General features: G+C 42.5%; 1 protein-coding gene across 2 annotated transcripts in view; it reads left to right on the top strand.

The window, feature by feature from the left end:
• The first annotated feature begins 2,772 nt into the window (after nucleotides 1-2,772).
• The window catches only part of ALOX5 (arachidonate 5-lipoxygenase), a 31,887-nt gene continuing 13,506 nt past the window's right edge, over nucleotides 2,773-21,153 (top strand). The window contains exons 1-6 of one of the 2 annotated variants that reach the window (XR_010432291.1): nucleotides 2,773-3,028; nucleotides 9,788-9,986; nucleotides 11,745-11,826; nucleotides 13,320-13,442; nucleotides 17,737-17,843; nucleotides 20,800-20,972. Coding sequence is in view for 1 of the 2 variants with exons in the window: in XM_064662761.1 (XP_064518831.1) it covers nucleotides 2,879-3,028; nucleotides 9,788-9,986; nucleotides 11,745-11,826; nucleotides 13,320-13,442; nucleotides 17,737-17,843; nucleotides 20,800-20,972 (834 nt within the window). In the remaining variant the exon portion in view is untranslated. The remainder of the gene's footprint in view (nucleotides 3,029-9,787; nucleotides 9,987-11,744; nucleotides 11,827-13,319; nucleotides 13,443-17,736; nucleotides 17,844-20,799; nucleotides 20,973-21,153) is intronic. The other variant, XM_064662761.1, reaches the window with a different exon arrangement.

The following is a 21,153-nucleotide window of genomic DNA, read 5'->3' as shown; positions in this document are numbered from 1 at the left end:
TGCAACAGAGCTGAAATGAAACGTGGAAACCCACCTATCAAGGTTTGAACACCACTTTGCTCCATATTTGCAGTGAAAATGAAGGTGCCCAGAAGGTAGCCTTGTGTCTGACAAATCTGTTTCTGAAGCAGTTGGCATGCTAAAAGGGTTTCAGACATATCTTTCAATGAAGGCTGTGAACCTAAATTTAGGAATTTTAGGGCTAACAGTACTTGTGCAAAAATGAAACTGATGTGAGAGTTTTTTGAAATCTTATGTAAAGGAAAGATGAAAACGAGGAAGCTCTTAATGAGTTTATGGTGCACTTGTATGTGGTAGCATTGTCCATGTAAGAAGGATTGCAGTTCAGCAGCAAGGATCCCATGCTTAAATCTCAGGAGAAGTCAGATATCCGGGCTGGGATTCTGCAGCTACCTCAGGTGTACCATGTGACAGTTGGCAATTTTGCACTTCTAGGTGTTCTTTAAAAAGTAGCAGTAGACTAGAAATTAATGCTGAATAGTTTTGACTTTTTTCTATGTCTATGTGTAAATGCATGTCCTGAATGTGGGAGAGCCTTGAAATCTAAGTCACAATATAGCAAATGGTTGAGTTTCTACTTGACCAGAAAAGATGCAGGAGACCTTCTCTGACCTGTCTGGGTGAGCATAGCCAGTATCATTGTGCTTCTGTGAAAGAACAGGATCCTTTCAAGAGCAGCACAGACTGTCCCCCTTGTTGCGTAGCCACTACATGTAAGTAACTTACAACATAAGTAAGACAGGCCACAAGACATCTTGGGTAGCTGCAGTTTTAGAAGCTGAAGCAAAGAATCCATAAGCATATTTTGCAATGTTGCTTAGCAGTCCAAGACACAGCAGCCATGCTCGTGAGGCACAAAGCACTTTGCAGCTGGATTTGCCAGAAACACAAGTGGGCACAGGCAGCAATAACTTCCAACTGTTGTTATTGCTTGCTTCCTCTGTATTTGAAGGTTGGTGGCTCATAATGCCCACATAGTCTCCCCTCTGGGCAGAGGGCCTCATACTGAAAGTGCTAACAAAGTATGATTTGACTAGTTACTCTCATACACTAATTAATCCAGCACAGCACCTCAGGTCTAAAAGTACCACGAGTAAGGCACTTCTGAGGTGGTTTTAATTTAGGTTGTTCTGCATATCTATCACTAGAAATTCACAAAAGCCCAGAGACCAGCTAGGCAAAGTGCCTGACAGCAAGGAAATTAGAATCTTGGTTTGGTCACAGAGCAATGGTGCCAGGACACTACGATCTGCAAAAGCCCCAGCCTGGCTCCTCTTAGCACGGTATCATGCAGCTGCTGCTGGCAGCAGCATGAAGGAAGATTATCAATGAGGTAACAGGAGTGACAGCATGTGATATTTGTTTACTTGATGAAAATACAAGACAACAGTATTAGTAGTCTTGGAGTCGAAGTGCCAAGTGTGCAGTGTCACTGCTATGGGTTTATTTCTCTGGGGTAGGTTGGAGTTCGGAAGAAGCAGAGAGAGCTCTTCTGTTCCTAATTACAGCATCTTAATTATAGCAGGTGCTTGGTGTATTCAGGGTGGGACTGTGAAATTGTGGGATTTTTAGAGGGCTGTGTGGAAATGGAGAGTGTGTGTTGTGTATGGTTGCGTATGTACAGTTTTGATGTGTAGATATGCTGGCAGTGGGTGTTCATACAGTAGTGCAAAGACAACAGGGTGTCTGAGAAGCTTAGAGGAATACAGAAAATAAAGCATTGGAACATATGGATGTCTAGCCCTAAGGAAAGGGTTAGTTGTACACAGATTTGCAGATTTAGTGTATATAATGAGGGTGCAGTATGGTGTGAGTCACCATCCCATCAAAAAAAAAATGTGGATATGGCACTTACAGACATGGTTTAATGGTGAACTTGGTTGGACTTGGTGATTTTAAAGGTCATTTACAACCTTAAAGATTCTATGATAGAGTGAATAACTTTGGATGATGAAGAGAGTGGGATGTATACAGTGTGCTCGTGGGAGTAGATCTGTGCAGTGTGTTGGGTCAGTGTAGTATGTGTGTAAGAAGCACGTAGAAGAGCAGGTATGCCTGCAAACTGGGGTGGTTCAGAGGTGAGGTTACAGAGTGCAGAGCAGTTTGAGATGAAATGCTGTACGTGTAGAGGTGGTGAGGCACACTGAGCTGTGCAGGACTGCACACAGCTGTGCCTGGCAGGAGCAGGACTGCTGTGCTGAGCACTGTGCTGCAGAGCTATGGACGCTGTGTTGGATTGTGCGATTGTGGAAGGTTTTTAAAAGTACAGCTTGGAGAGCTGTGTAAAGCCTGTTGGCGTGGAGCTGGTGCTCAGTGGGAGGACAAGTGAACTGAGAGGGTTGAGTACAGGGTGAGGGGCAGGGCTGGAGTGCACGATACGGGGCAGCTGTACCAGCATTGGCGCACAGTGCAGGGTGCGGGGCAGCTATGCCGGGGCAGGGGCACAGTGCAGCACAGGCTGCCCGGGAGTGCCGGGGCGGACTGCTGGGAGGGCTCTACAGGGATGGGGAGGGGTGCCGGGAGGGCTGAGCAGAGACGGGGAGGTGTACCAGGAGGGCTATGCAGGGACGGGGAGGTGTGATGGGGGTGCCGGGAGGGCTGTGCAGGACGGGGAGGTGTGATGGGGGTGCCGGGAGGGCTGTGCAGGACGGGGAGGTGTGATGGGGGTGCCGGGAGGGCTGTGCAGGACGGGGAGGTGTGCCGGTGGCTGGGGAAGGGGCGGGCAGCCCGAGCCGCGCCGTGCGGTGGCGGAGGAGGCGGCGGCGCTGGGCAGGGTCGGGGCTCGGGCAGGATCGCGGCTCAGCAGCGCCGGTCGGGTCGGTGGGGCCCTGCAGAGCCGAGCCGAGCCGGGGGGACCATGCCGTCCTACACGGTCACGGTGGCCACGGGCAGCCAGTGGTTCGCGGGCACGGACGACTACGTGTACCTGACCCTGCAGGGCACGTCGGGCTGCAGCGAGAGGCACCTCCTGGACAAGCCCTTCTACAACGACTTCGAGCGCGGCGCGGTGAGTCCCTTCCCCGGGGGCTGCCCCGCGGACGAGACAACGCGTTTGTCCCCCCGAGGTGCCTCGGGCCGGACCCGAGCAGGGCTGGGCTTTCTTTAAACTCTTGTCCCCGCGTGCCGGTGCTCTGAAGTGGGACACCGGGACTGAGATGCCTGCTGACATTCCCGGCCGCCCGTCATCCGCATCCCTGCCCTAGGTGGTAGCCCTGGCTGTGGTCATTCAGTCGTAGGGAAAGATAGAGCCCTTTGGTCCTTGCTTACAATGGGCTTTCAGATCTCCTCGTTCTTTCTTTACAAATACTTAAAAAAATGTGGGTGCTTCCTCTTGATAGGTGTTTAGAATCCATATTTACTAGTAGTCAGAACCCTACTACCTCCAAGAAATTAAAGAGGTAAGAACTTTCAGTGGGAGTTACAATGCCTGCCAAGGGAAATGTGTAGGGCAACTCAGTGAAAGTTGAAAACCAGCTTGAACGTGTAAATGTGAGAATGAAATTGTGACTGGGCTATCAGTTTTGCTCTTCTTCCTAACCTAGATTTCTGATATGTGTTGTGCCCTGTCCTCTCTGTGGTCTTATCACAGTATTAGGACTATCCATATGTAATTGCTTATGCTGTAAGCACTGGTTTAGAATGGCATTTATTTGCCTATTGTCCACTGTGGAAATAACAGACTCAAGCCTTTTTTCCCCCCTCCCAAAATGTGTATTTCATTTGGAAACCTAATTCACAGTTTCCAGAAGATCTGGTGACATTTAAGCAGCTTTGAAAGTTTTAAAGAAGTATTCATAAGTCACTTTGGAAGTAAGACCTACCTCTGCATGTGCAAGTGAGTCTTAGCTGTCGTGATGCTGCTTTGCTTTAGGTATGTTTTTTTCAACCATGGAGTTCACAGCCTAAGTACCTGGTCTCTTCTGTGTTAGACATTGCAGATATGGTTACCAGAAGTCAGCATTTTGAGTAGATGTTGATGGCATGTGTAGCTATGGTCCCTAGATATTTACCAACTGCTGCTATTAAAGTTAATTTTCTTTCATGATAAACATTCATTAGTTCAGACCCTTGTTACCTGAATCTCCCATATGGACATCCAGTCGTTCTTTCTCTCTTATCTGGTGAATAGTCACATACTTTAAGCAAAGCTGAACAACATTAGCAAGAGAGGTTGAAGGAGACCTCAGACTGTCCTGCAAACATAGGGTTAGTGTGCTCTCCCAAGAGGGCTGAGCCCTGCCTGGCTGAGGAGACAACCACCAGGGTTTCAGTTTGCTCTTATTCCTGGGCTACAAAAGAGGGTTTCACTGTCTTTGAGACATGGCTGTGATGGAGAGCCTCTGAGCATCCGACTGGACTAGGAAATGACATGGTGTGAGCATTCAGTATATGTCCATCAGCAGTTCTTGAGCTGCAGTGGGACCAGGTCCAGTAGGAGCAGAGGTACATCCTGCTGGGTGAGGGAGCAATGAACAGAGGTTTGGGGGTCTTAGTAGCAGCAAATATGCAGTCGGTTTTTTCAGCACGTATTTTTTGTGGACAATGAGAATAACTCTGCGTTCCATAAAGTGTCTGGCTCATGGAACACTTGCAGTACGATGTGCTAAGTTTTGAGTTTGAAGATGTTTTCTTCAGGAGCGCAATGTGTTTCTCCAGGCACCTGTTCAGGTCACATTGTGTGCAGAACACTGTGAGTCTTACTAATATGTTGTGCAAGAAAAAAAGGAAAGAAAAGAAAAATACCAATATGGAACCAAAAAAAAAAACCACTAAAAACCAAAAAAACAAAACCAAACAAACAAACAAACCCACCCCCCAACCACCCCCCAAAATCACACAAAAAAACCCCAAACCCAAAAAACCCAAAAACAACAAAAAAACAAACAACAAAAACCTGAAGCAGCCCAGAAGACTTTGAGGTTTGTTGGTTTGCAAAATGTAGCCACTGTTTTCGCAGTTCCGCCTTTAGAGCTTCTTTCAACAACATCTCTATAATTTTCTCTTCTGCCAAGAGATTCACTTGTTAATACATTTGCAAAACCAAATGCACTTTTTAGCAGATGACTTGAATTGTGCCATATTATTTTGTAAGGCTTTGTCTGCTTTCCAAGTTTTCTTCTAAATGTGGGGCCAGGCTCTGTAGTTCCATTGTCCTGGTAATGTCTTCATTTGAATTATTGCAAATTGTGTATATTACTAGATATGATGAGGGTGGGCTTGGGTCAGTTCTGAGTAGGAGATTTGCATGCTAAATGTTGATTGAGGGAAAAGTATGTGGAAAAACCTGAAGGGATTTGCACAAGATTAGCTCAGTTGTAGTTTTTGTCTGACTTACTTCAAGTACTGGACGCAGTTGAAAGTCATGGCTGCTTTTCTTTACTCTGTGTCTTTTGAGTAAATTTCTTTGTTGATGAGTAATTTCAAAGCAAGTGTTATGGTGTTACTCAGGTCTCTCCTTTCTTCCTGTTCTCCCTTCATCTGCTTTTTGCTTTTGTTGAAAGAAATATTCACAAGTATTTCCAGAAGAGAAATGCGGTTCCTTCTACTTAAAAGTTTTTGCTTATAGAAAGAGGGGATGTCTGTGCCGTCCTTTTTCCAATATAATGGTAGTCAGGAATTTCTCCTCAAAAGGAGAATTTAGGTTTCGTGTGAGATTAAGTTGCTTGAACAGGATGCTACAGGAGGTTAGACAGTCCAATAGTCTTCATAGCCTTAATTAATTCTGTTCTCTCACTCTGAATTCAAACTGTATAAAAACTCGTAGCATCTCTGGCTCACTGTGCAGTCATCTTGGTGTTTTAACAAGAGACCTCGTACAACAAATGTCATAGAAACCTTGAGCAACCAACTGTCAGTTCTTACATGGACTTTGTATGCTGTCTCTAACCTGGCACACCTTTGCTGCATTAGCAAAATTGTCATCTCAGGTGAGCCTGTGGCATTGCTGGCTTGGAGGAGCAGAAGCTGTGTGAGATACCAGGAGGGAGCCCTGCCTTTCAGAAGTGCCATTAAAATTGGAATTGTGTTGGTCATAAAAAGACTAAAAACTTTCGGGAGCATTTAGGTTAATTACATGTCCGTTTTACATTACATCAACAGTAACTATTTCAAGGCCCTTGTAATATTGGCAAGTAGATTGTTATCAGAGGAATGAGTTTCTTCTAAAGATTGGCTGTCAGTGGGATATTTCTATCAACTCTTTGGATTTGATTCCCATTGCTCTTTAATTTAAATCTTATGTGTAGGTACATATAAGTATGACATTATAAGAAATCTAGAAATATATATCTGTAAATGTGGATTTTAAAAAATGAAATCTTTAGCTGAACCTTTAAAGGAGGTGAATTTAAAAAAATGAAAGATATCTTGGGCAACAAGGAGTTAATGAGAAAATAAGACTAACTTCAGGCTTTCTGTGCCACGCTAATCACCTGGCAGCAATGGGGTTTTGTATGGATTTGAGCTAAAAATACTGCAGTATATTTTCCCTAACCAGACACCGGTTTTGATCACCTTATTCTTCCTCTTTATACAATTAGCCCTAGAATTGGAAATGAGCGAGAAGATGGAGCATAAAAATCTCAAGTAGCTGAATAAAAAGCAAATCTCATTCAGATGCAGTTTATCACTTGCTTCTGTATGTTATTGCATTGGTCTTTAGATGTTTGAATTCCCTTTAAAAAGATGAACACAAATGGGTAATAATTCACATGTGTTTGTGGATTTGTTTGGACTGTGTCTCTGCAAGGCTTCCAGCTTCTGACTGCCAAATGCAACAAGAGCATGATAAAATGGAAGGAGAAAATTCATTTTTTGTTGTAATTGCAGAAAGAGGTGCGCAAGCAGGAAGTGACTGACGTTGAGATAACATGGTATGACAGCCTGTGACGAGGGACTCTTCTGCAAAGTGCCATCTGGTCCTGGAAAGATGTACAAAATTGCAGAAGTACTGACTAAGTGCGAAACCTGAGCCTGGTAAAGAGTTTATTGACAGTTTTTATTGAGAAGACCAGGAGTTGCAGGGAAATGAATATGGAATAGAAATGGTTCAAGTGCTGCCTGTTTCTGGAAAGAAGATTGAAGAATGGGAATCAGTCTGAGCATGCTCTCTGTGTTTTTCAGCCATCATCCAGAATTTTTTGTGCCAGTTCACAAGCGTGAAGCTGAGAATATTGGGTGTGAGCTGAAAGCCAAAGATGAGAGGTGTGGTGTTTCAAAGTGGCATTGTGGGAGGAAGGAATCTCCATTCACTTAGCCAGGAGTACAGGGGTATTTCCTGCAGTCAGTGACAGTGATAGTTCTGTGTTAAGGCACAATGAATGTGATTTCTGAGAAAAGCCACTCAGCATTTTTCAGTCTCCACCACTGGTTCAGAATCATGAATCATCAAGGGAATTAATTTATCTTTGTACATTATCTTTTTAGCTGTTCCAGCATGGGATGGCAAGGTTGAAGAGCCTGCAGCATAAACTTTTTAAAAAAATGTTTAAAAATACTCTATTTATTTGCTTTAAAGAAAGAACTGTAGCTTTTCTGCTATGGAGATGCAAGGAAAAGTGATAAGCATCATTATAATGTGTTGCTTGGGATCTCTACTCTCTGATTTTCGTCTCTCAGCTCACATCCTGGCAGACAGATGCTGTCATCCCAAGCTTGCCAAGGACTGCTGTACTGTTTGTGAGGCAGTTTGTTACCACCTGATGTGTCTGGGTGTGCTATTGACATAAACTGCAAAATTTTATTTAAGACACGATGGGCTTCCTTTTTAAAAGAAAGAGTTCAATGTCTTTTGCTTTAATATGGTGGGGAAAATATAGCTCAGACCACAAGGGAATGAAGTCTCTAATTGTAACCACATGAAGCTTAGGAGGGTCACTTGAGCAAGGTAGTCTTTGACTGCTGCTCCCATGATTGCCATACCCAATTCAGCTTTGTTAAGATGAGCACTTGGCTGCTCCCATATATCCTGAGCTGTTCAGACTTCTGGAGAGTGCGAATCGATTCCCGTTCCCCTGAATTGCCTAGCACCACATGGTGTCTTACCAGTCATATTTGAAACAATTACTTATTTATTCCTGTGCTGGTAATGCCCAGTAGTTCAGATGACACCAGAACTATCATTCGTAAGAGATATGTTCCTGTGTAACCTGCTCTAGATGACCCTGCCTTGGCAGGGGGGTTGGACTAGATGATCTCTGGAGATCTCTTCCAACCCTAACAATTCTGTACTCTCTGTAGTCACTGTCCTAAATATGTCAGGCAATTTAGCAAGGCCCTTAGGTCAGCATTCACGACAGCTGTTGTGCTGGGTGGGAGTGCTCAGTGTGGGGAAGAAGTGCAGCATCATATCCTGACCATGTAGCTTCCACTTCTTCTGTAGCCCTGCTGGAGCCATCATCAAGAAAGGGAGAGTGTGGTATGCACTCACTTCCTCAGCCTGACAAGCTTCAGAGCTGCAGCCCCCAAACCTCAGCAAAGCTTGGTGTAGGGGCAGCACTGGGACTGGTCTGCTTCTCTCCTGGATCACTGAAAGACAACTAACTCAAGATTTCACAGGCCTGTCCCTGATCAGGAGCAGGCATGGGAGAAGTCCTTCGAAGGAGCAGGTGTGGGTGGTCCCCATAGTTTTCAGTACCAGCTCAGTACCAGCAAAGACTGTGACGAGACCCTTAGCATGGAAAAGGGCTAAACAGACTAGCTACTGTGCAGCTCTGGGCTGAGGTCCCGCTGTGTTGCAGGAGTCAGGCGTCTCCAGAAGGAGCTAAACCACATTTCCACATGCTGGCTTGTTTTATGTGAAAGAATGAAGCGCATCCAGAGCTAGATGGGGTTCTTCTGACCCTTGTTTTCAGTTAGCTACTTAAATTCCCTTGTACTTCTGAGCCATACAAACATAAAATGTATCATTGTTCAAATCTTAGCTGTACAAAACCAAAATGTACCATTGTCCTCATTTTAAATATGGAGAACTGAAGAAGGATAGGAAGCAAAAGACAAAGGGGATCTAGGTGATCTGGATACTGTTCTTAGTCTGAAGTACATATAACTAACATACAAAAGTCTTTAGATTCCTTGTCCAATGTTTTAATCCCATTATCATCTTTCCACTCCAATTGCATGAGTAGATGTGCTCTAGCAGTACCTCTTTCAGCTGTTGCCAAGAGAGAACAGTGGATGGTTTCATGGCCTGCATATTTTTCCCAGACTTGCAAACATTTCAAGGAGTAATACCATTTTTAGGCTGCATACAAAAATGTTTCTCCGATTCTGGAATGTTTTGTATGTTTTTGTTTGTTCTTTTATTCATCTTTCTGTTGCATTGCAGTCCAATAATAGTGTGGCAGCGTATGACTCGGAGACAGCAAACTCGATGCTGAATCAGTTTATTAATGCACAGAGTACAGATTATATACCACATGTGTGTTTTAATCATTATCAAAAGATAGATTTATAGTTTTGTTTTTCTACATGGTCTAAATACTTAAACTCTAACTGGTGATCCTTATCTCTTTTTTGTGTCCACTCTTCCACATCATTCCTGTTCTTGAGTACGTACAGCATTCCAGCTGCTAGATCAAAGGATGGTCAAGACATCTTGCAATCAGTAGTTTCAGCTATGTTTGATTATGTACGAGTTGAGCGATAACCACATAGTAGGTCTTCCTTTTTTCACCCACCAGAACCTGGAAAGACCAGGTGTGCCTGTGCAATGCTGGTGATGCTTCCTGCATGTGCAGTAGATCACTGACTGTATTCTGCTCTGCAGGTTGACTCCTATGATGTGACTGTGGAAGAAGACCTTGGAGAAATTCAACTAATAAAAATTGAGAAACGAAAGTACTGGTACCAGGATGACTGGTACCTTAAGTATGTCACTGTTAAAACACCAGTGGGTGACTATTTGGAGTTCCCATGTTACCGTTGGATTACAGATGAAAAGGAGGTTGTCCTTCGAGATGGAAGAGGTGAGAACCATAAGAAACCAGATTTCCTGCAGAACATCTGGAATTCTTCTCTCTCTTCTTCCCCTTTTTCCATGTACCTCCTAATCGTCTCTCTCATATGGAGAGGCACTTCCAGTCCCCTGCTGCATCCTAGAGAATGGACGTTCCCTACTGACTAGGAATACTTCCTGAGCAGCTCGTTGGTGTAGGCACTGGCAGTTGGGTTGGATATTTTGGGAAGCACATACAAGGAAGAGTCCTTATGCTAGCTGGTTACACTGGTTTTGTATTCAAGGGCTGACCCTAATGCCAAATTTTTGTCTGCTCCACATACCCATTGCTGAAGCCCTTTTGATCTAATTAGAATTAGTGTTCTGTGGTTGTTTCATGCTAAGGTCCCAAGAGGCCCATGATTAATTGCCTGTGAATCGTCTTGTTTACATAAGAGTGAAATAAAATCCCAAAGTAAGACTGGTCAGCAGATGCAAGGACTGACTTGAAACAGCAGCTTACTTTTCAGTCCTCTTTGCATGCTGTCAAGTCCAGGACAAGGCAGAGTGATGGATATGACTGCTGCAAGTACTGGTGACCAACTGAGGAAAGCATTTTAACTGTCTCTGACTACCTACTTGCTGTGGTCAGGGTTGGGGCAGATATTTATGTTTGCTTGTTCCCCTCTGTGCTACCTGGGGTAGGTTGGCTGCTGTGGTGGTCTGCAGCATGAGTGCTTGAAAACAGCTGAAACAAGTTATGAGGTAGTAGAAAATAAATGTTTATCTTGCCCTTAAGTTTTTGGCTACTCCTGGCTGAGGAATTTTGTATTTGAAGCCTTTTGTCCTATAATTACAACTATGTATCTGTTTATTTTTGGTCTCCAGAAGGACTTCCAATTTTTCATAATTTGGTTTATAACAACTGTAACACTTCCATGGAAGACAGCTTTGCTTGGCTTTCAGAGTATGGTGAGGTCAAGGACAAGAGCAAGTAAAACCCTCTTGGTAACTTAAACACTATCAGCTGGAAACCATTAGCCATATATGTTATCAGCTGTGTTATCTCTGATATTTCCAGCCTCAAACCACTGTTGTCATGAAACTTCTGCTGGTTTTATCTGCCCTCTCATTTGTGTATGCAAAGTGAGTCTCATAGCTTGCCCTTTCTCTGATCACTAAGGAAGTCTCTGTGTTTAGTGGTATGTTGAATTCATGGTCAGAAGAGCAAAATATCTGGAAATAAAGCCTCTTTGTTTTTTCTTTCTGTTCTCATGGCAGGAAGATGGGATTATTGCCCCACGCTGATGGGGAGAGCACAGCTGTCTCTCAGGAGGGAGGTTCAGTGATGTTTCCTGGAGAGGTCTTTTAGCAGAGAAGATGAGCTGGAACAATATTGTAGTTTCTCTTATTGATGAAAATTCCCTTAGATACTGAACTGTAAAATTAATTCCCATGACCCTCTTCAGACCATTTAACACTAGATACATACAGCAAGTGTCTACACTAGGAATCCAGGTTTTATATACAGTTGAGACAGATGTTCCTAGCTTGAGCTAATTGCCCCTTGGAGGCACCAACTTAGGAGCTTATCTCCTTCCACAGATTCTATTAAGGACCTGTGTCTCTACTCAAAGTACTAAATTGGATCATGAAAGCACTTTCCACGAAACTTTTTAAAGATATAGATCAAAAGTTTGAAGGTTTGAAAACTCTGCTGTCCTTCTCAACACCTGGGCAGTGGTGGTGGGGAAACCTCATAACCCTGTCTCTTTTCCCTGTTTCACAGCAAAGCTACCCCGAGATGACAAGACTCAGATTCTGAAGCAGCACAGACGCAAAGAGCTTGAGTCCCGTCAGAAAATGTACCGGTGAGTTTCCTGCTGCTCCCCAGATGGTCCAGGATCTGTTCTCATCAGCTCAGAGTTTGGGAGAGTATGTTCAGATTATCATATGGCTCTAATTACTCAACTCCTGGATAAGAGAAAGCATAAGTTACCATGTTGGCCATATCTGGTTTTTACTTAGGTGGAATTCACTCTAAGTGATGATCATCCTAGTGCAAGGGACATTACAAGGTACTTGAATCTCAGATAAGGCTGTCTGGAAGGCTTAAGTGGAAATTCAGTGATACAGCCTAATTGTGGGCCCTCTGGCACACAGTTGTGCTTTCAAGGAAGATTTGGAAGCATATTTCATTTGCCTGTTACGAGCAGTACTACAGTTTTGGAACATGATGTGAACATGTCAGCTCTGACTGGAGCTTTTTGGCTGCTGCAGCAAGCTACTTATAGTTGTTTCCTGCATTGGGGTGCAGTGTAAAATCTGTCCCTGTTTGAGTGGACTGGAATGTGCTAACAGAACACAGTTGTGATACCCACCCTAATACTGTCATAGGTATTTTTTCCTAATCAGTGTCACAATGAGAAAATGCTGTCTTTTATAAACTAGTAACTCCAGAAGGCATTAGACATTTTCTTGTGCAAGAAACATATTCTGTTAAAATAACAAAAGTTTCTTGCAGTTGCATCTCCTTATCATGAGAATAAGGATCAGGGTAGAGGGTCCACTCAGAATTGATGGATTGAGGCTTGGTCCATGTGGTGTTGATATCATTTGAATAAGAAAGGCTCTAACTTACAAATTGGAGGAAATAGAGCAGAGAAAAATATGTTTCGAAAAGAAGTGTGACACAAAATTTTATTTATGTATGCAAGAAGGAAGGCAAAATCATTTGTAATTTCAGGGAAATAGCTATTTACAATTCAGATGCATAACTGATAACACACAATGCAGTCTGTGTGTGGCAGGCAATTTGGAAATACCACTGAAACACTGTTCTTTACAGTTCACTTTCTGCTGTTTTGAAATAAAAATGGAGCAGAGAATGTGTGCCATGACCATTAGGAGGTTGAGGAATTGAATCAAGGATATCTGAGTCTCCTGGAGAGTGCCTTTTGAAGGAATCTAAATACATGTCTGAGTATTTTAGCTGCCGGATCTCAGTTCTGCAAAAATGCAGCCCCAAGAATGAGTGTGCATTGGACACCTGTCTGTCTCTCTGTCCCCTCCCCTCCCAATGCATTTGGAGCTAATGCCAGTTTCAATCAAAGGTGACAAGTGTTTAGAAATACTGCAGATATAAGTTACTTCAAGCTTTGTGAAGGTAGATGGCCAAGCAGTGCTTGAGGATTCTGTAGGGTACTGGTAGGTATTGATGTGATGTAAGTCACTATTTTTGGCCTGAGTCTGCCAAAAATTTCCTTTATAGGGGCGAGTCACAGAAGCAGAGTAGGTAAAGGAAAGACACAGCTCTCATGCTGGTAAGGTTATATGGTTGATCAAACCTCTTCTGTTTTCTCAGCTGGAAGGAGTGGCATCCTGGCTTTCCCCTGAGCATCGATGCCCATTCTCACAGTGAACTGCCTCGTGACATCCAGTTTGACAATGAAAAGGGAATTGACTTCATTCTGAACTACACTAAAGCGTAAGTGTTTGTGGAACTTCAGGAGTTTTTCAGAATCTCTTTTGGGGCAGGATAAGGATCTGATCACATTTTAGGTTTCATTGAATCTCAAAACTGGATTCCTTTCTCCCAGCTGGATCATTGCTCAATCAAAGTAGGAAAGAATTGAATGGATTTTTTATTTTATTTTATTTTTTAATTATCAATATTTAAGCTTTTCACAGTGGGCCTCTGGATTCTTGTTAGACATGGTTTTGGCTGTAGGTGGATGGAGGAGGCATTGGTGAAAAGCAGAAGGACTATAGGCCCCTCAGACCTTGGGCTTTTGACTTAGTTCTCAGCTTTTCCCCCTGGAGATACTTCTCTCTCATCTGACTGTTGGTGATAATCAAACCTTTCAGTCACATAATACGCAAAGAAGATGCTATCAATGCACCCTTGACATCCTGCTGAGCAGTTCATCAGTTCATCTGAGTGTTTTCTGCTTGGGACAACAAAGTCTCTGTCCACCAGCTTGCACATGTTATGTAATTGAGAAAAACATTGGATGGCCATTGGTTGAACCTGAATAATCAATCCTGCAGAGCTCTGGAATATTACAGGGTCAATGAGGCAAATAGGACCTCTCTGACCTGTAAGTTTCCTTCTGTGCTGTCTCAAATGCCCAGGTCACATCACAGTGTCTCAGATATTAGGTGGTGGGATAGTCTGACATGAGACAAGACTGGTGTTTACATGTCAGAGCATTCTGGGTGTTGCATTTATGCAGTTGAATTCCACTACCAACAGAGTCAAATCCCATGGCTTGTTCCAAGAAACCTACATGCTTGTTTTCTAATTTGGAATATCGGAAGCCTTAAAGAGCAAATGTTTTTTTCTGTCTGTTTTAGCTCTGCTGTAGATTTCTTCCTCCCTCCTCTCTTCACCACACTAGGATCTGTTTTTCACAATAGAATGATGCTTTGTAACCTCAACAGTTTTTGTTTTTTTTTTTTTTTTTAGCAGAATGAATGTCCAGCAGGTGTGAACAGGGTGATGGGTGTGTTTCTGTAGCACATATGACTAGGTGAACCTCAGTCTTTCAGAGCTAATTGGAATAAGGCAAATGAATAGCTTTGAAGAGTTAGGGTCTCTAGCTTTCTGTCTCCTGCCAACTAGGATGCTAGGAAAATGACAGAACAGGCCAGAGAGTGTGTGCTTTTGTACCTTTTTAATGCAATACCAGAGAAGACCCCATGCATATTTGTGAAGTGCTCTGAGATTCAATCAAGTGGAACAACAGTACAGCCTGTTCATCATGAAACAGACACAGGGGTGAGGCCATCCTGAAAAAGGGAAAATTCCATTGTAGTTATTGGGTTGTGCTTCTGTAAATAAACCTGTGGCAAAACCAAGAAGAGTTTCTAAGCAAGAGGTGAAAGGTGTGAAAATATGCAAAACCCCATGCAAGATCATTGAGATCTTTTTTTGCCCTGGCAATGGCATGTTATTCCAGACTTCTCCAGGTCCTGTGTTTTCCAAGAGCAGTTGATTCTAGCATAGTGTTAGCCAGTGCACTGTTAGCCAGCTGTTTCCCAGCTCATATAGAAGATCTGAGTAATACAGGAGCAACAGCATCTGAATGCCAGAGATGAGAGGTTTGCCATTAGGACACATGGAGGCTACATTCCCCTTCCAGCAATCCTATCTTGCCAGGCTGTGGCATGTTGACAGAGATCCTGAGTTGCAGCCAAGTGAAACTTGGAAGCAATTCAGCAGAGTGCAGGGACATCTGTCTTTGTCATTGGCTGTAAGGGGTCCTCCCCATGAAGGAGGAACCTGAAACTGTATTGCAGATAGCCAGCCATTCTGGATAACTGGTGTGACACAAAAGAGATTTTTCCAAGGAATAGCAATGCTTTTTGTCTGGCACATTTGTTGAAAAATCACCTATGATTTTGGTTGAGTGATCTGTGAAAATCTTCAAAGAATGAGTTTGATAGCCCTTATCTAGCTACCCTGATATACACTGGGAGCTTGGAGCAACTATCTACAGGAATGGAGTAGAGATACATGGGGGAAAGCACAGGTTCTGCCTTCAGTTTGAGTGCAGTAGGAGGGAAGACAGGGAGGTGTGTTTGGAAATCCAAAGGAAGGTGTAGAGTTGCAAGGTGTAGCAGTGGGCAAGTAGCACATTTAAGGAAAAATGTGACAGCTATGAGAGTTATGTGAGACATAGGGAGTAGTGGAAGAGGGGAGGGGAATGCCCTTTTACTTGGACTGCAAAAATGAACTTAGAGGGGGGGAGATATGTCTCAGATATTCTTTATGCTGTTGCAAGGTTGGATCTTTAGGTGCTATTGGCAGTGGATAACTCTGTAAGTTTACAGAATTAATTGTGTGTAGGTGGAGATAATTCTGAAGGTGTCCAGTGCTGACATGACCTATAATATCTAGCAAATGGAAACTCTCAGGCTCGATTCTGTGCCAGAAATACAGGCTTGTGTTCCTATTTTGGACCAGTGTTGCATTTGGGCAGATTAAGTTCTGCAAGAAACTCTGCCATTTTTAACTTGCTCTGTTTTCTAGTATGTGCCATATCCAAGAAATACTTGATTTCTTGGGGAAAGCAAGTTTTATTTTCTGAGTTCTTCAGAAGTTTGTTCCAAGATAGGAAATGTGAAAAGCTTTCTCTTTTTGGAAGAAATCTTTGAAACACCTGAGAATGAATGTGTGCCTGGCATTCAGCAGGTCAAACCACAGCAGATTTGTGACTAGATCCCAGGTGCTGTGCCTACTGCTTGGTTTGATCAGTACCCTCAGTTAAGACGAACAGGAGAGGAGCAGTACATATCAGTTCATGTGTCAAGTGTTTTCTAATCCTAGTCTGGTTCTGAAGCAGGGCAGAGGCTCTACAGGACCTTTAGTGGAAACTCTAAAATAAGACAGTCTCAAATAACTCTTCTCAAGCTACCAAGTTTTGTTTTTTAAAATAATTTAAACTTCTGGTGATGGTCATACTTCCTCTGGAAGGTCATCTGTGATTCAGATACCTAGTCCCTATCTAGAAAGTCCTGCCCAGTAGTTACAAGAGACCTCTGGAGAAGTCATGTCCTGTTCTAGCCTAGACAGTTGTGTGAGTTTTCCTTCCTAGCATGCCTCCAGACACCTCTTAACCTTGACTGCCATCTGCAGCAGCAGAAACAGCCCATTCTACACGTACCCCATCTGGGCTTAGTGCAGAAGCAGCTCCTTTGTGGGGGTTATGGTCATGCTGGTCTAGAGCCCTCCTCCAGATTACCACTTGCTGTTTCTCCAGACTTTTGGTCCTCTTGAGCCACTTCTAATCCAAGACTTTTTATAAGTTTAGTGATGATAAATCCACCCTTCTGGGATTCTTCCTCCCTCAGATTCTGTTTGGGAGAATTTCCTGCAACACTGTGACCTTTCTTTACTCTGTTATCTGCCCTGTGTATCTTTGTGCGCTGTGTGTGCATTTGAAGTGTTAGTGGGAAACCAGCTTTCTTTTTCAAATTCATTATTTGCTTTTTGGTCAAAGTAAAGGATTTCTATTTAATAACAACAGTTTAGCATTTATGTAATAATTTAGGACTTGTCATCTCATATAAAGGGGACTTGCTCAGCTGTGGTGTAGACAAAATGTTTTGCTGAATTTGCACTTTAAATGAGATATATCTGGTTCCCAGCCCGCTGTGTTCATGTGATGTCTGCAACCAAGTGATTTGGTTTCTGAGGTTTAAGGGCCAAGTTTAACCAGCAGCTCAAGTAAATAGAAAGCTCTCAAAAGCTCAAGTCTCACACTGTACGGATCCAGTCTGGCCTTGATCACATAGAGACTTACAGTAGCTGTTTAGGAATAGTGGCTGACTGATCCTGGGCTGTGTTTGTTCTGAATTCACTTGTTCTGCACATCACTCAGTCTCTTTGTGTTACCATATCCCTTTCTGAATTGGTGTTAATAATCAGCAGTCTCAGCTGATGCTAACTACTGACAACATGTGAAGCACTGGTTTTTCTGACTATAGTTTTTATATGACATAGGTCCTAAAGCACTACTGTTGTAGGCTGCCAAGAACAACTCTAGAACAGAGTTCTGTAAGTGCAATAGCAAGAGCTGAGCCCTTGATATGCCTTTCAGGCTTGTGTGTAAAGGTACAGCCTGTAAATTTAATTCTGTAGGGTGACGAATCCCATATTCCATTGCTAAAAATTTATTCTGTTTAGATATATAAAAGGGTGGAAAAGAATGGGGAAGGATATTGGGGACACTGAAGATCATTTTTTTCAGATATGTTTCATTTTGGTTTATATTTAGGATGGAGAATCTTTATATCAACCGGTTCATGCACATGTTCCAGTCCTCCTGGAGTGATTTTGCAGATTTTGAGAGGATCTTTGTCAGAATCAGCAACACAATCTCTGGTGGGTTTATCAGCCTTTGCTCATGTTTGCCTCATAGAATGATTAATTAGTTGTCTTGTACATATCTGATCAGGATGGAAGTGGCTGACCTGCTCTCTGCTCTCCAGTAAGTAAACTGTAATCTCAGACTGCAGATCATCAACCCTCAAGACTGAAAAACAAAGATATGATCTCACAAGGAACTAAAATTACTAGTAATTGCTCAGAGACCTTTTCTGTCCTGAGCTAAACTGGAGGTCAATCCAGTTGGGCATCATAGTCCCTTTTGTGTTTTAGAAATGTATTTTCAAGTATGTACAAGTCCCATAGGATATATTTTATTAAGTATTTTGCATCTAAACCTAGAGATAGCTTAGTGGGGGTGCTTTTCAGATCATATTAGCTGTTAAGGCATCTTTGAAAGTTTGATTGTGCATGTCCCGCTTCAGCCATCTAAATACATGGAAAATCTCCAAAAAGGCAAGTCTGATACTGTTCTCTGCTAAGGGCAAGTGTGAAGGTGACCCCTCTTGCCTCTGACAGACAAGATCAAAGACTGTTGCCTAGTATCCCAGCCATGTGCTCAGTTGCATTGCTGCTAAAAGTCCCAGCTTCTCGACCCTGTTCCAACACAGGGATGCTGCTACTGCCTTGATTCTGCTGTCATAAGACCTGTAGCTTCCTTCTTGGTTCTTGTGGGCCATCTGTGTCAGTGACATGGGGCAGCTCAAATGCTTTCCAGGGGTATATTTTTCCCCACAGGGATTATTTTGACAAAACTCAAATATGAAGGCCCATGCTGTTAGGCCAGCGGATCTGGGGATGGGTTGCAAAATGCTGAGAATGATGTGGGAACTGTAACTCATTCACCTCGTCCTGCTGAGCCAGAGTGAGTCATCAGACCACACTCTGAGGAACTGTGGTTATTACTGGAAATTAGTGTGAGCTTGAGCTGAAAAAGCTTGTGGCATTTATCCAAAATGTCTCTTGTCAAAAATATGTCAGAATTAGCTATGCATATTTCATTAAATATCTTGCTTGTGCTTGCCATTTCATACTCACATCTTCTTACTAGAAGACAAAAATCCCTGTCTCAGAGTGTGAGTTTCACTTTTGGTTTCAGGGGTGTTCAGTTTTTTCAGTGTCTTTCCTACTGTTAAAAACTCCATTGATGTAGTATTAACATATAAAAGATAAACTACTGCTTTTCTTTAGCCCTTTTCAATACGAAAATCTTGGCAGTTACTTGAAAACCCAGTAAAAAGAATTGCAGAGGGTCACGGGTTTTGAAGTTCATGGTGACATTTGTGTAGAGCAGGGCTGGGGAGCTTTGGATTTGTGAGCCAGGCCCAACCTTCTGCTCTAACCCATGGTTACTTTATTGGATTGTGTTACTGGATATAATAAATGCACAGCTACTATAAATTGGTTAGTGTGTGACTCCTCAAATGTGTGTGAATAGGCTGCTCATACTCTGCAAAGGAAAATCTTTTCCCTCCTGCTCTGAAGTTTTACCTTTCTTCAGGCTACCTAAGGATCAGTTCATGCAAATAAGAGTAATTATGTGGTCAAGGGTATAAAACCAAGCACACGAGGTGGCAAAGCTATTAAAAACTAATTACAGCAATTTGTTACATTTAATAAGATTGCTTCCTGAAATACTTTTAACACAAGAATTAGATGTGATCTGCAATTAATTTCATTGATAACATTTCCATACCCACGAGGAAAGCTCCAATTCTGTGACATTTAAACATTAAGTGTCAGTATCAGTTATGTTAATACAATTCTGAATTTGCCTTTTTTGCAAGACTTGGCAGAAACAGGGATAATGGAGAAGGTGGTTCAAGGCATTTTTCAGTCATGCAGTTTCTATCTAAGGTGATGAATTATTTTTTGCTTGGTGTAAACTTCAGATACAGCTTCAGACTCATTATGCAATTGACAGAGATAATGTAAATGTCACTTCATGTAAACTTAATGTTTTTATGCTTTGTTAGAGAGCATTCTGGGTTTTGAGACTTTTTTGTTTTAATTATCACTGCATTCCTTTGGGCCTATATTTTTCACCTTTTTACCCTCTTTAGAAAAATAAACTGCTTTCAGAAAAAGTTCTGCCTTGTCTGAAAATAGACAATAGTGGAAAACTTTACTAGCTTAATTTTTTCCCTGAAGACACCAATGGCATTTTTCACATAATCATGTTTTTTCTGACTCTGAACTTGTAAACTGATGGCTATCAGTCATCACTGAAGTGGTGACATGACATTATGAAACAGAACACTGCAACTATGGAAAATATCCATTTGTACTACATATGTAATAGTAAAGAGATGAAATACCCCAGACTAGAATTTTACTGATACGTTAATCTGGGTTTATATTAGCAATTGAAAAGTAAATAGAGGGAAAAAATTTAAACAAGCAAAATAATGAATGAGGAGTTTTACTAAGTGAAAGCCAAATCCAAACCCATCCCCAGATATCCCTCACCCAACTCCAGGTAAGAGAACTGCTCTAGCCACTGCTGGTTCTTCCCCTACACACCTTGTTGTGTATTGCCCTTCTCCTACCTGTGCCATCTGTTTTTGGACTTATCCCTCTGTACTGCATATACCTTGTGAATTTGAAGAGTGAGATTTAAAAATATAATGGAAGACCTGAGAAGGTCATTTGCAGATGAAGAGAGTATTTTTCATAGAATTGGAATATTTTGCTCCTCATTGATTCTGTACATGGAGAAACAAATTATTATCAATTTATTTTTTCTTAAAGTGAGAAGCAAAGATTAACTTTTCCATTTAACTTAAGTGATTTTTCTTAAAATTCTGCATCACCTTTTGAATCCTTTTCTGTTGCTTTCTGTAGTCAAAGTTGGAGTGCAGTATAACAAAAAAGTGAGGGGGAAAGGAGGAGTCCTCCAGTAGGATATTGATGCAGTGCAAATGTTGATGCTCCAGGTTTGTTTTTCCTTTAGAATATGTGATGCAGCACTGGAAGGAAGATTTTATGTTTGGCTACCAGTTCCTGAATGGATGTAATCCTGTGCTGATACAGAGATGCACAGAGATACCCAAGAAGCTGCCTGTGACTATGGATATGGTAGAATGCAGTCTGGAGAGGAACCTGACGCTGGAAGAGGAAGTGAAGGTACAGCTCTGGATCAGGCTGGACTGCACCCGTTCCTTCTCGTATTCTCTAACCTCCAAACTCTGTTCTAACTGCTTCAGCCACATCTCTCTTCAGGCTTTCTGGTTGGTCATGGCAAAGCCGTTTGTCTCTGCAGACTGACAGCACTTCTGTTGACTGTTTTCTCCTGCTGTCCTGGAGC

This window comes from Pseudopipra pipra, chromosome 8, assembly GCF_036250125.1.
Source record: "Pseudopipra pipra isolate bDixPip1 chromosome 8, bDixPip1.hap1, whole genome shotgun sequence".
Taxonomy (NCBI): domain Eukaryota; kingdom Metazoa; phylum Chordata; class Aves; order Passeriformes; family Pipridae; genus Pseudopipra; species Pseudopipra pipra.
This window is presented reverse-complemented; position numbering and strand designations above follow the sequence as displayed.